The 13,919-nt window shown below is 44.0% G+C and overlaps 1 protein-coding gene across 5 annotated transcripts in view; it reads left to right on the top strand.

Moving 5' to 3' along the window:
* Positions 1-13,919, top strand: part of mef2aa (myocyte enhancer factor 2aa) — a 55,561-nt gene that overhangs the window by 16,239 nt on the left and 25,403 nt on the right. For all 5 annotated transcript variants that reach the window (XM_062562757.1, XM_037450684.2, XM_037450682.2 and 2 more), the window contains exons 2-3: positions 3,925-4,127; positions 10,585-10,788. In XM_062562757.1, coding sequence (XP_062418741.1) covers positions 4,074-4,127; positions 10,585-10,788 — 258 coding nt within the window. In that variant the 5' untranslated portion in view covers positions 3,925-4,073. The remainder of the gene's footprint in view (positions 1-3,924; positions 4,128-10,584; positions 10,789-13,919) is intronic.

Genomic DNA, 13,919 nt, shown 5'->3' with positions numbered 1-13,919 from the left:
TGTATCTTACCCAAGGTACAGTGCGGCCCCGGACCCGCTCTGTTCGACATGTCACACTGACTCTCTGTCAAGCTCACGTGGTCGTTCCTATGGCGACATGTTCTTTGCACATCGATACATGTCCTACTTAAAAATGTTTGATAAGAAGCTTTCCGGATCTCTGGACTGGTTTATTCCAAAGCCGACCGGGTGCATCGCGTTGACGGCTTTGAATGTGTACGTGATCAGGTGCTGCTTTTGGGAGCTGTTATTTAGCACCATGACTGGCCATCATTATGGCCATATTTTCATTTGGTAGGATTTTGAATTGTTGACGCTGAGATTAAGACTGAGTGGAATGTACAGATGTTGAACAAATGAGAAATTGTTCCGTAGTTGAAGCAGTGCCCGGCATCATGGCTGCAACTTTATGTTCAATTAAAATCTGCTTTATTGGTTAGCTACTAAGTTCCTTTTTGAGATCACCCTTTTCATACTTCTCCCCGGATATCGACCGGGACGGGCGGCCTCCTGTTCCTTTCATAGCTCCATTGGTTTTGGTGATATTGATCTTCAGGTGATTTCTTTTGCGCATGTGATGAAGCTCTCTCCGTCCTCTGTATTTCTCTCTAAATACAGTGCCGGCTAGTTTCTCTCTGGAAATGATTAACTTGAATCGTACTAGTCAACATATTGATCAATTCCATTTTTACAAAGAACACACTCAAAGTGTACGGGATTTAGTGTGATTTAATCACAAAAAATGAATTTGGATATTAACTCTTGATTGTTGTATAATGACCCCAAACTACTGTTTTGTTGTAGCTCAGAACAGGCCTTCCATATCCCATATGAAGCATGTTCTGTTCTGTTCTATTTCTACAGTAGAACAGACAAAACTCAAAACTGAAGGTCTGCAAATCCCTCTCTCTGGAAAAGGAGGGGTGACAGAAGGTATCCAGTTGGTCTTCTATGGAAGTAAATCTGTGCCATTGGGGGTTGAAATAAAAAGGTGATTGAATTTCTAGCACTGAATATTTATGCATTGAAATTATGTACCTGAATGTTTTTCAACATTAAAACATTAAAACCTAAAAAAAAACTGTTGAAATATTCAGCCGCAAAAGAAATGACGGTTACAATATTCAACCCAAAAAATGTCAACCTTGAGACACCAACATCCGGGACACTAAGGAAGAGCAATCGATTCTAGATTCAAGATCAGGAGCGTGCGTCAAGCTAAAGGAGCGATCACCCAAAACACCTTGGGCTTCGGATTGTAGCCATGTCCAATAATAACGGGGCTTTAACTCTTCTTCATGCCATCAGTGTGGCAACGTATGAAGAAATACATAAAAGAACATATAATGTTCACCCTGAACCAAAACGTTTGCTTGCCACTGACGATATACAACTTTATTAAAATTATACAAATCAGTTAACATCCTATAAGCTCGGTTGGCCGAGTGTGCACAATGCTTTGTGGCACAACGTTATTTTGCGCGACACGGTTTGAATCCCGGTTGTGGCGGATGCATAAATATTCAGTGCTAGAAATTCAATCACCTTTTTATTTCAACCCCCGATGGCACAGATTTACTTCCATAGTCTTCAACTTCACCACTAGATGCCTGTAAATCTTCCACGCTGCATAAGGATGGTAGACGAACGTGGCTGTGAACTGCAACCTGACTGGTTTGGCGGAGGACTACAACCACGGCGGTTATTCTAGTTATGTTCATCTCTTTGTTTGTTTTTCTCACACACACTCACACACACACACACAGAGCACATGATTTAGGCCACACACAGAAACTCTGTCCACTCGCTACACTCCAGAGAAGACTGTGTCACGTACAAACATGAATTCTGTTACAGCGCCAGCATCGTTCTCCTTTGTAGTCTGACCATCTTCTGACGTGACAATCTCGGAGGAGGGTGTCAGCTGAAAATGTGCTGCTCAGATCAGTTATTCTAAATAATATGAAGTAGGTTGCCCTATGATCAATGGCAGCATAATATGCTACGATGATAATTAAAATATTGAAAATGAGGTTTTCCAGGCTTGGATGCTTTTCAACTAGCGCTAAGTCAAATACTTAGTGCTAGTTGAAACTGTCACAACAGTAAGAGTGCGGCACACCTGCAGTGTGAAGGGTCTTTCAGCTTGTCGTCTCGTATCTGTGTAAGAGAAATTATGACACAGTCCATTATGCCTCTACACTTGAACTGTCCCGCTGTGACAGCTCGTCGGCATACAGAGAGGAAAGGATGTGTGAGAGTGTCTCCATTCTTTCCGATGTACAGTTTAAAGCTCAGGTTACATTGATGAACGCCTCCACAAACTAAATGATCAGTGGGTAATTCAGACAGGTCTCTTTGGATGATTACAGATTAGTCCGCCTGCAATAAGCTCCTCCAAACCAACACCATGTTCACACATAAGAGCAAGGACAAAACTGAAGGAAGCTGTTAATTTGTGCATCACTACACAAAAGAAACAAATACAACTTTATTCATCACTACAAAAAGCAAATGGTACAAACCCTCTCTATCACTACGGATCACATTCTAGCACATAAAAACAGAGAAAGTGATTGTGTCTCTACTTCTGTGCAGATTAGAAACAACACAGCATTAATTTGTCTGTCGAGGGCATCACTTGCTGCTTGGACCAAAAAACAGTGAACAAATTGTGTTCTAACACTGTCATGTGACAGTCAAGTATTGAATCTCTATTACCCAAAATAAGAGAAAGAAAGACATCTGGATTTTTTGAGGAATTTCAATTTTTGTCATGGTGTGTGTGTGTGTGTATGTGTGTGTGAATGAACAAGAACTCCGTCATTCCGCCTGTGCTGTTGTGATGTGGTTTGGGGAAATTCTTACTGAGGGTGAAGGCGGTTGCTATCCTGGCACAGACGGTCGTGTGTGGGTAGCTAGCGAGGTGATCTCAGTCAAGTTTGCCTCCAGTTGGAGCCCCGATTCAGACAGCCAGACACCATAATGCCAGTCCATCTGTAATCCATAATGACTGTGTGCCACTGGAACCGGTCATTTTCGTTTTGCCAGCCAATTCGGCCCCTGGCGTCCTCGCCTCACAACTGCTGACTGCATCTAATGGCCTGAGCTGTTAACCTTTCTACATTTGTACTCATATAGGAAATGTAGTTGTTTAGACAGTTTCTTATTTGCTGGGTGATGGATTTGCCTCTGGGGAAGGGTCTATATCTCTTCTTGCAGAGACAGGACAGAGTAAGATGTTCTCTTGGGAACAGTGCAATCTGAACCACTGGATAGGTTACAAGCTCATACGGGAACATAACCCCCCACCCACCTCCTCCAGCCCAGGAGATTTCCACTACCGTCAAGCCCAGGTTGGTTGCTCTCTTGATCATCTTAAGAGCAAAGCTGGCATCAGAGTGGCTGTTCTTTTTTTCTGTTGGAAGGGAAACATAGATATATAATTTCTACAAAGGTGAACATCGCTTTGCAAAATGCTATCAACACACAAAGGCGTTTATGTGGATGCAGTACTTACAGCGGAACGTGTCTACGGGGAGAAGTCCTTTTAGCTTATCTAAGCGCAAAGATATGGGAGAAAGGAAAACACATTTTGTTGGTGTTGGAGAGAGGTGGGCTTTAACTGACAGTTATGAGAGAGGTATCAATGTTTTCATCTAACAGTGCAAGACCCCCGCTCAGTGAGTCTTGTGTAGCTGCTGCCCTGTCAGTGTGAAGTCGTCTTTCATGGACTTCAGCTGTGGTTCAAGTGCAGCGGTGGAGGAGATAAGGGTACACCATGTGGGTCTCATACTCAGTGAATGTGCTCGAGAACAGAAAGCAGAGCCCTCCGGTGCTTTGAAGTGCTTAAGGAGACATTATTGAGTGTCATGTTAACTTTCTGCCCCCCCCTTTCCTCTTTCTGTCTCTGTCCCCTTGCAGATTGTGGTGTTGAAAAGCAGTTTGCGAAGAAGAAAGACTGTATACAAGAAGAGAGGCTGTTGCACAATGTGCTAGGACAGTGCGGGAACAAAATCGTGTTGTTCGTCTGATATTGTTGAGGGGTTAGAGAGACCAGAAAGAACACAGCCATGGGGCGGAAGAAGATACAGATCACCAGGATCATGGATGAGAGGAACAGGCAGGTGAGTGTCAGAACTATCAACTATCTAATCTGTACTTATATCTTATCTTCCCTGGGTCACTTTTCTTAAAGGTTCAAATACAATTTACATACAATATTATCCATATTGTGTCCTTATCCGCGGATTTCTTAGCGGATTTCAAGAGATGCATTTTAGTGTCTCCCCTTTGTACCTATTTGAAGGTTACAGTCTTCTTCTCTTTCCCCTTCTGCCTTGGACCTGCCTTCAGCAGCTGACATGGTGTGCAAAGATCTAAAAAGACATACCTCCCTCCCCTAAGTCCCAGTGCAGCTGAACAGAGACCGCGACATTTCTTTGTCAGTGTGGTCATATTTGCAGACACGATTCCCCTGCCACCCTGCAATTTCAGCCCGAAAACTCGACGAGGCAGCAGGAGCGCTGGGCTTCAGCGGGGGCCTCTTGGCGTGGGAGTAAACCGAGAGTAGCGAGGAGCACAGCAGGCCGCCTGTGGCCTCCCCACACTGTAGGGCTTGTGCCGTGACCAGGCGACATTGGCTGGGCCCCTTCGCCTTAGCACTATGTGTTTGCAGCTGTTTGGTAGTAATTAGGAGCCGCCACTGCACCACAGTACCCTCTCATTTGCAGGGTGGGTCAGCAGGACACACAGCAACCTTCTCTGACTCGGCTACGCTGGTCCCAGCTAGCCGCAGAGAGGGAGAGAGCTGGAATTTACTGTCTGCTCCCGTTAAATATAAACTTCTAAACAGCAAAACACTGCAAAACGGGCTAGACCTGCTTTCATCAAGAATACCAGGCTTCATTATCTTTAGCCACCCTCTCCTTGATTTAGGAGCTAAGGTGAGGAAGTGTGAGTGCAGTTTTTGACAAATTACACCAATTAATAAGGATGCATATGTTCCCCATAGCCAAATAGAACAGATCCTGTTAACACCCCCTCAAAATACAATCTGCATTCTTCACAGGTGGAACAACTATTTTGCTGTGCACACAGAAATACACCATAGCTACAGTGGTGCTTCCTCTCCCGAGGGTGTCACAGTACCATGATACAGTACTAGCCAATTGGTACCCTCCCTGTGTCTGTGTTTGATAACTGTGAGACTAGTAGTGCAGCCAAAGAAAAATCCACACTGTGGGCCAATTATCAGTGTAACACCTGGCTGCGGGCTGTATCCAAACAGGACAGTTGGAAGGATTCATACCTGGTATCTGGTTACTGTATGCAATGACCTGTGATATCAGGAGCGTAATAAGAGTAAAGTACATAAAATCCAGGTGAGCAGACGTTCCTTTTTTGTTTAGTGCATGTATAAAGGGAGCGAGGGAAGATATTTAGCTTGATTGATTCATACACAAATGGATCTGCGGGGATCGTCCCCTAAAGTTGAGTTTTTGCATCCGATTCTTAAATGTCTCACTGTACAACGTGAGAAAAGTTTATCAGCGGAACACAGGCATTTCAGCCTGCATTTAGTTGTTTTTAGCTGGCTCAGCAGAGAAATCACTGTGACAATAGGCCGCCCTGCACAGTACAGCTTCGATATAAAGTGATGTATGAGTGCATGTCATTCTCCCCCTCACCCCTCCATGGGCCATGCAGCGTACGCCATCTCCCTGGGGCTCGCTCCTAAACAAGGGGGAATATCCATTAACATATGGTCCCCATTGTTGTGAGTCCATTTTGAACCTTTATCTACGCCACTCTGCTGCTAGCTGACCGCACTCTTCGCATTGAAATGAACGAAGTCCCTAAGTGGGCTAATTAGATTATGTTGCCATGCAAAGCATGTTGTGTGGGGACAATGAGGTCTCCGCTCCATTATCACTGAAAGTTCTTTAGGAGGGCAGTTAACCTTTCAGGATTTACGGCACGGGCCGTGGCAAAGGCTGAGAAGCTCTGTAATTGCAGAGCTTCTCAGCCTCTGTAATCTATCAGCAATTGTGAGTGCACATTTGAGACAGGCAGTGAGCTTAGCTGATATTTTGCTTCAAGTCATTACCTACGGTGTAAAATGACAACACATTTTCATAACTCAGAGTAATGAAGTGTATTGTGCTCAAATTACAAGTAAGAGATTAGATTATTCAATTAAGTAAGCTTTTTGTGCAGCTCTCTGTGGCCATGTGATTGTGTAGCCCTGCACAGGTGAACAAAATGAAACAGGCAAGCAGCCCACCGTGGGACGGTAGAGACCCAAAGGCTGAGCCGTCAGAGTGACAGTTGACGCAACGTTGTCATGTCATCCGCCCGACTGAGTCAGAAACTCGCATGCATCTGTTATAGACCATTATCTAAAATTCACATTATCATAATTCCCACAGATACAATGCATACCGATGTAATAAAATGGACCCTCAAAAAGAGAAAAGTATGCATTGTGTTTTCACTTGCCAGGTTCGTACCTTTGGGGGTCTTTCACCTACTTGGCCTGGATCTGCATGGGGCGGAGGGGCTGAAGGGGGGTGGGTAGGGGGCACACATTAGGCTCGAAAGTCAGTCCAGGGAAGAGGCTGGTGTGAGCAGTGTCTAGTGACGTCCTATGAATGTCATTAAGCAGGCTCACTGGGGGTAATTGCCCAAGTCATTAAAAGTTTGATGATTTTGCTGCCGGGTGGAGGGCTGCCCGTCCTTGCTGTGGCTCAGTTCGGATTGTGCTCGGGCACTTCGGATGCCCGTGGGCACACAGCGCAGTTCTATCTCTCTCACTTTCCCCCCAAGGGGTGCAGCGCAAGTGTCTACCGTCCGCTTTTCAGCTTTCACCCATTCATGTGGTTCTGAGCCAGCATCCTTATTATTTTGACAGGTAAAGAGTTATGGTTGATGGACCGTGGACAGAACGAATGAACACTGTGTTCAGCTAGAGCTCATATTAACAGTGTTCAAGACGATATGTAGTTTGCATAAAACTGCGCGGAAGAAGCCGAAACAGGAAGTCAAGTCAAGTCAGTCACTTTTTCTCCCGAGGGTGCACCTCGTATCACTAAATTGTTCACAATGATGCTACAATTGTATCAAACAGTACATGGCCTCTTATAACAATAACAGTTTTCAATACATTTAATACACTGATTGACTTGAATCTGGGTCATTCTAGTTATTGATTACAATATTTCTTAGAAGGTTCTTGTACAGTTTAGATTAACAGCATGTCACCCATTTCCATTAAAATGTCACGGCTACTCTAGGTTTCAAGGTCAGTCCCACCCGTTAGAGCAGTTGTCCGCATGGGGTTCCTAAGGCTGTCCTCTCTCACAGCCAGGGCTGATCCATGCAGACAGTCGTGGCGGCTCCGGCCTGTCTGCCAGGCCCCGCACACACGGGCTCTGCGTAGCCGGGGCAGCAGCCACAGGGCCCGGGTCACTCTGCCAGCTGGTGCCAGACCTCTCTGACTCTACAAGCCCTCTCTCATTTCCGCCATGAGGGCATCAGAGGTGACACGAGGCACTTGTAAGGCCGTTAGCTCGTCACCACGCTGAAGGTGAAGTGACTCGAGCATCTCCTGCCGTACCCCAGTCACAGCTGCACTCTGCTTTCCAGATGTCTTTCTTGTCATCTTGGCACCTCTGCCCGAGGACAGACATTGATAGACCGTTAGATGGCTGATTTTGACACGTCCAGCTGATATTGATTTTTTTTTTTTTTTTTATGATTTTAAAAACGCCACTAAAACTAGTGAGCAAAGTTAGTCTGTTTATCTGAATTCTATTCTATTGTATTCTAGTTTCCCCTTAAGATTAATTTAGTCAGTTTTTGTGAACATCCCTACGATTTCATTCAAGTGTTTTGTCAAATAGTGCTATTTTCTGCTGTTTGCTGCAGCCCCTCTTTAGGATTTTTACTGAAATAATTACAGAATCTTTGCCCAAACATCAGCACAATGTACCTTAAAAAAACCACACAGTCTTGAATGTAAAGAAAAATGCTACCTGAAGTATATATAATATACGTATGAGAAATTAATAACCAAGCTCAATTAAAACTCAGTAAAACAGGTCATGGTGGTAGGACACTTGGGAAGAATTTGAAAATACAAAAAGTGTGAATTGAGAACAGAATCACCACCTCATCTTGACATTGTGAGAGCTTATTAAAGTTAAAGGCTTGTGGCCTCACACAGCCTAAATTAAATGCCAGTATAGTTACTAACCATTCTGGAATTGCATCAGCTGTTCTAACGGCCTTATCAAATGCAGAAAAAGTTTGAAACACTCCAATAAGGTGCCTTCTGTTCTCTTTTGCCTTTACATTTGATTCCTCAGAACATTTGTAAGACACAGCTTCACTAATGAATTAGTCAGGGCACTAGATGCGTGTGTACCACATCTTACTATAGGAGCGATCCATATTTTTAAAACCACGTGTCAGTGTCATTGTGGGTGCCTTTTGACTTGGTGAACCATAGGAATGCTCCGCCAGTGAACCTCCAACTTGACCTCCTCAAAGATGTCTGTGGCTTTCCACTGTCACCAGTCACCCCACAGAAGATGTGGGTGGATTGAGGTTATATCTGTGTTCATTGGCCTTTATGCTTACAGCTGTTTTGGGTCATGACTTGCCAAAAACTGAGCTGACCATACTCTTAACAAACAGGATGAAACTGTATAAAATAGTCTCCTTCTTCCACTGTTAGAGGTAACGGTATGTGTGCTAAAGAGTAATGTGGCTGCCACCTTTTTAATGGCAGTGTGAGCAGCAGCTGGCCTCTTTGTAGCAGTGCTGTGTTCGAGGCTGGGGCTAAAGGACCAAGCCTCCATGCTGCTGAGGTTGAAATGAAGCGGTGCCTGGGTCAGCAGCTCTGCACTCAGCACTCTGCCACGCATCCAGGTGGAACAAAGTCCTGCTGAAAGTGACATCTCTGTGTTATTTAACGGCCACATTCATCTACTAAAGAGCACACAATTTGTTAATCATTTTCCCACACGGCAGTCCTTGATTTCCAGTTGGTTAGGTCGAACAAATCAAATATGCAAGCGGGCAAATGAGCTTGCGGGTCGCCCTGGTGTTTAGGCGGAGAAAACTAGTATCGGCTGGTTAACACTGCAGGTGCTCTAGGTGGGTGGAAACGGCGCTAGTTCTGCTTTCATCGTGTCCCCAAGGCCTCCCTACAGGGATCCACCTCGAGAAAACCATCAGAAAAATAAAACCCTCCAATGTTTTATCCCCTCCACCACAATCACTCATAGGCACTCGTGTGTCTGCCGTTTGCACTAAAGCCTTTCAATTCATTAATGAATTGTATTGAAACCTTGTCATTTCACAAAATGTCCTTTAAGAATCTGGTTTGTCCTTTGAACTTGACTAACATCGGTGCATTGAAAAAAGAAAAATTTGTGTTTCAAGATTTTAAATGAATTTATTGTAGTTGAAGTGACCCCACTGCCTGAGCGTCACACAGACGCTGTACGACACATAGGATTATACTGCATAATGGTAGAGCCTCAAGCTGTGTCCAATTAAAGTTGAACAAAGCCAGCTCATCTGCGCAACTCCTCTTAGTAGGTCAGTGAAACTGATGGAGAATACAGACATATGCACTCCTCTGGCTCAGAGCATGGCTTTCAAATTCACAAGCCACATTGTATAAGGCACATTTGACAAGACACCTGCACTATAGAAAAACATGAATCTGAAGACATGATTCAAAATATACCCATTTAAAAACATTTTTCTTTTCCAAACAGACATTACCAAACCAAGAGTGAAAACAGCAGGGTTTTTAGCTGGAAAAATAACTGTAGCATGCTGTAAATAGGTGGTAAACAAACAAAGAATTCAGCAGTCAATTATATTGCTTTTACGGGGGCTCGGTTATCTGAACAGCACCCATACACATCCCGTGTGTGTGTGTGTATGTGTGTGTGTGTGTGTGTGTGTGTGTGTGTGTGCGCGCCTGAGACGACCACAGACACAGAGATACAGGACATAAAGTCACTTTGCAGAAAGGGTTGCGTTACCACTGGAGTGATGTATGACCCAAAGTCCGATCCGAGGGCTCCTGTTACAAGGCTTATGCTGCAGTACAGATATAGCTCTCCGTATATGGAGTCAGGGGCTACGGTAATGTATGGACCCCTGTTGTCGCCAAAGCTCTGACTCAGCTCGCTGACTCGCGCCTCTAACACTGACCTCTATCCTGATAACTAGACATTTCAGACTTGTACGATGTCATTGCAATCATTTCTAAAGGAAAAATTATCTTGTTACTTGTCACCTTGGTTACCGTTTTAGTAGTGACTGTTAATGCTGTTGTTTTCTCATTCCTTTTTTTTTGAAAAAGTAAAATGTCATTTTCACGTGACAGGTTTTCATTTTGTTGCTTATTAAAAAAAAATGTCTACTTGCACCACTGATGCACCATTACGAATGTAATGTGTCTACAAATAGATTTTTTGTTCACTTGACAAATTACTTTTGTAATTTATAGAAAGAGTGCTCTTCTGTAATGGATGGTTTTGTTTCCTGTGTGCTCCTCAGGTTACCTTCACAAAGAGGAAGTTCGGCCTGATGAAAAAGGCCTATGAGCTGAGCGTTCTATGTGACTGTGAGATAGCCCTCATCATTTTCAACAGCTCCAACAAACTGTTCCAGTATGCCAGCACAGACATGGACAAAGTGTTGCTGAAATACACAGAGTACAACGAGCCCCATGAGAGCAGAACCAACTCGGACATCGTAGAGGTGAGTGAGCGCCGCCTTCGTGCACGGTGGGGAAAAACGTCTCTCTTTTACTATTTTTTTTCTTCATTACAGTTTTCTATAGAAAAACGAACATTCGCATCGATGAGATTCCGCTTGAATTCATTACTCTAGAACTGGATTCAGTGCAAGATTAAGTTATTCTGTAAATGCTCCATGGGCATAACGTTGTAGGCAAACAGGAGTGATGGAACGAGTAACCGTTTCCTTCTAGTCTCCAGTCAGATAGGGCACAGGAGGTCTGCGCCCTCTGATAAGTCCTTCTGCCCTTGTGCCCATGAACCGTTGTGGAAAACCACATGCGTGGCACATTAGCTGCTGTTTCCCATAGATATGGTACCTGTAGGGCTCAGTTCTTTGGCTGCTCCTCATCACAGACCGTTTAGATGAGGTAAAAAGACAGTGTTTGGTACGTTCCATACTGCTCTACAAAGCTCAACGAGCACTTGGGTTTCCTGGCAGCTCCTAAATTCCCGGCGACTAGCGGAAGAGTAAACCACTTGTTATGCCAGCATACAAAGCAGTCAGCCAAAAGTGTGGAAGCCAAAGTAAATGAGAATGATTAGAGATGCATCCTGTTCCAAACATCTTTCATAGGCAGACACTCGTGTGGTTTATCGGCTTCTTCGAGATGTGCTTTAAGAGGCCGTTGTCTTTATTCTGACTGAATGAAAGCATATGCAATGTATGTTAATGCCTATTGATAGCATCCTGATGTTTGTAATATACAGTATATCGTTGCCCATTTGTTTTCATAGTGCCTATTTGAAAAAAGATTATTTTTTTACTGCTGTAAAATCATTTGTATTAGACAATGCATCGCAATTGACTGGTGTCTTTACTTGCACCTTAAAACATACAGTGTTTTTTTCTTTTTTTCGGATACTCAATGAGGACACATTAAGGAACTAAGATGGGTCGAGATTGAAACATTTCAAGAATCCCAGCTTCGGAAAAGACTTTCACTTTGAAGAATTAGCTAGATTACACGCGGCATAAAGGAGTCAGCTGTGGCCCATTATCTTTTATTCATGCTGCTGCTGCTCGTGAATTACCTGCTTGGCAGAGCTGCACAAGAGTGCTCTGGCATCCAGTAGACTCAAGCAGTCACTCCTCCATCAGGGGCCCTCAGAGCAGAGCAAGGGCTCACCTGCATAAAAAATACATAGATACATTCCTTCCTTACGTAACAGTGACCACACATTTCTTTTTGCCGTGACTCTGAAAGCCGTTTTACTTCAAACCAGCAATGTTTCAACAGTCGCGTTATTTGGGTCATTCCCCTTATTTCACATCCATCTGTGGTCCACCAATGCATGTTCATGTTGACAGCGCGGTGTAATTGGAATGTACATTGTGCATAACGTGGAACCGTTGGTCACATGATGACGATCCACCAGCTAGCCCTTCGGGCCACTCTCAAGGAAGCTCCACCCGTAGCACAAAAGGCGAGAACAAGCCGCCGTTGTCCTCGCTCACTCGGCCAGCATATCTTTGCACATATTCAGAAAAAATGTCCCTACGCCCGCTGGCGACGCGGCCCAGGTTCAGAAGTGGGGAAGCAGAGCAGAAGTAACCAACAGCGCAATCCCCAGCATCAACACGCGCTACACAGTCGTCCGTACAGCAGTTGTCGGGGGGTGGTTCATTACCGGTGACATTTTATTATGATTTAAAATAAATTGTAATATGAGCTGTTTTCCCGGCTGCCTTCTTTTGGCACAGACATTGTTTTTAGCCCCTGCGCTTCTCTTCAGCCGCACAGATCCCCGAGAGCACTACACGGAGGAGCTGATGCCTTATTCATGGAAAAAATCCAGCCCTCCTCCATTTATCTGGTGAAATGGGTCTCACATGAGGACGCTTACACTGGACATGTTTTAATTGTGTTAAACCCATCTTATGTCATGCAAACAATCATGTGCTCATTTGTTCGGTATGGGAGTCCAGAAGAAGAAAAAAACCCTCTCCTGCTTTTCATTGGAAAGCTCGTTTGCTTGTGAGAAACTGAATCAAAGGTCACATTCTTGCCCAGTAGTACCATCTGTAGATAAAGGCTGAGCTGTGCGGTGTGGGAGAACAGTCTCCATGTTTTCCACAGATGGACGCATGCCCGGCCCACAGTGTGATAACTCAGTGGAGGGCTATGGACTCTGTCTCAAACCTGGCTCCTGGTCCAAAGCGCAGCAGTAGGCTCAGATTTTTTTTTTTTTTTTCTCCTACGTGTATGTTGGTGTGTGCGTTTTGTTTGCGTCCGTATGTGTTGATGGCGTTAACCTCACCAACGACAGGTGCACTGTTCTATGAAGTCTCTCATTTGTGTCCTTTTTCAGTATAACGGTTAAACGTTATTGTTTTAATTGTTGTGACTGTATTCATTGTCTTTTTGTCATATTGTACTGTATACACCAAACCCTAAACACACATAGAAAAACTTTAAAACATAAAAGACATGGTTGTATGTTTATTCTTTTGCACTCATGTCTCAGGATCATATTCATCAACACAGTTATTTCTCTGGAACCAAGCAGAGTACGATATTCATGACAGAAGCTTTGATGATTTTGTTCCTATTGTGTTGCTTATTGAATTTCGTGAATGCCACAAATCCAAATGCTGCTGTCGGTCATTAGATTAATCTAATAATATTTACTCCTTCTCCACTCTCCACTAGTGGAGCTAACGAGATTTTGCCCATGCTCCGTAATAAGCTCACACCGTTGCCCCGTGCACAAAAGGACCACTGTGTCTGCAGGAGTAACCTTGGACTCAGATGGTACCTTCACAGGCATCGTTTACCATTTATCTGTCCTCTCTTTGAGCAAGTCAACACAGTTTGGGTACATGTCATATATTATCAGGTTTGCGAGCGTTAAGTCAACACTTAATTGTAATCTTATAACACCAGGGCTGTGAATAGGCTTTAACCCAATTTTAGAGTGGAATTTTAGTCAAATACTGATGCCTCGTAATGGTGAATAACTAGGCATCACCGTATGAGGTATTGACTTTTTACTGCTCTTTCATGTGTTTTCCTGAGGATTCATGAGAGTAAACAACATTCATAGGGAAATTTTGCTTATCTTCTACATAATAAAGAGGGGCAGCCATTG

The sequence above is a fragment of the Pungitius pungitius genome, chromosome 6, assembly GCF_949316345.1.
Source record: "Pungitius pungitius chromosome 6, fPunPun2.1, whole genome shotgun sequence".
Classification (NCBI taxonomy): domain Eukaryota; kingdom Metazoa; phylum Chordata; class Actinopteri; order Perciformes; family Gasterosteidae; genus Pungitius; species Pungitius pungitius.
Note: the sequence above shows the minus strand (reverse complement) of the source record. Positions and strands in the feature narration are given on the sequence as shown.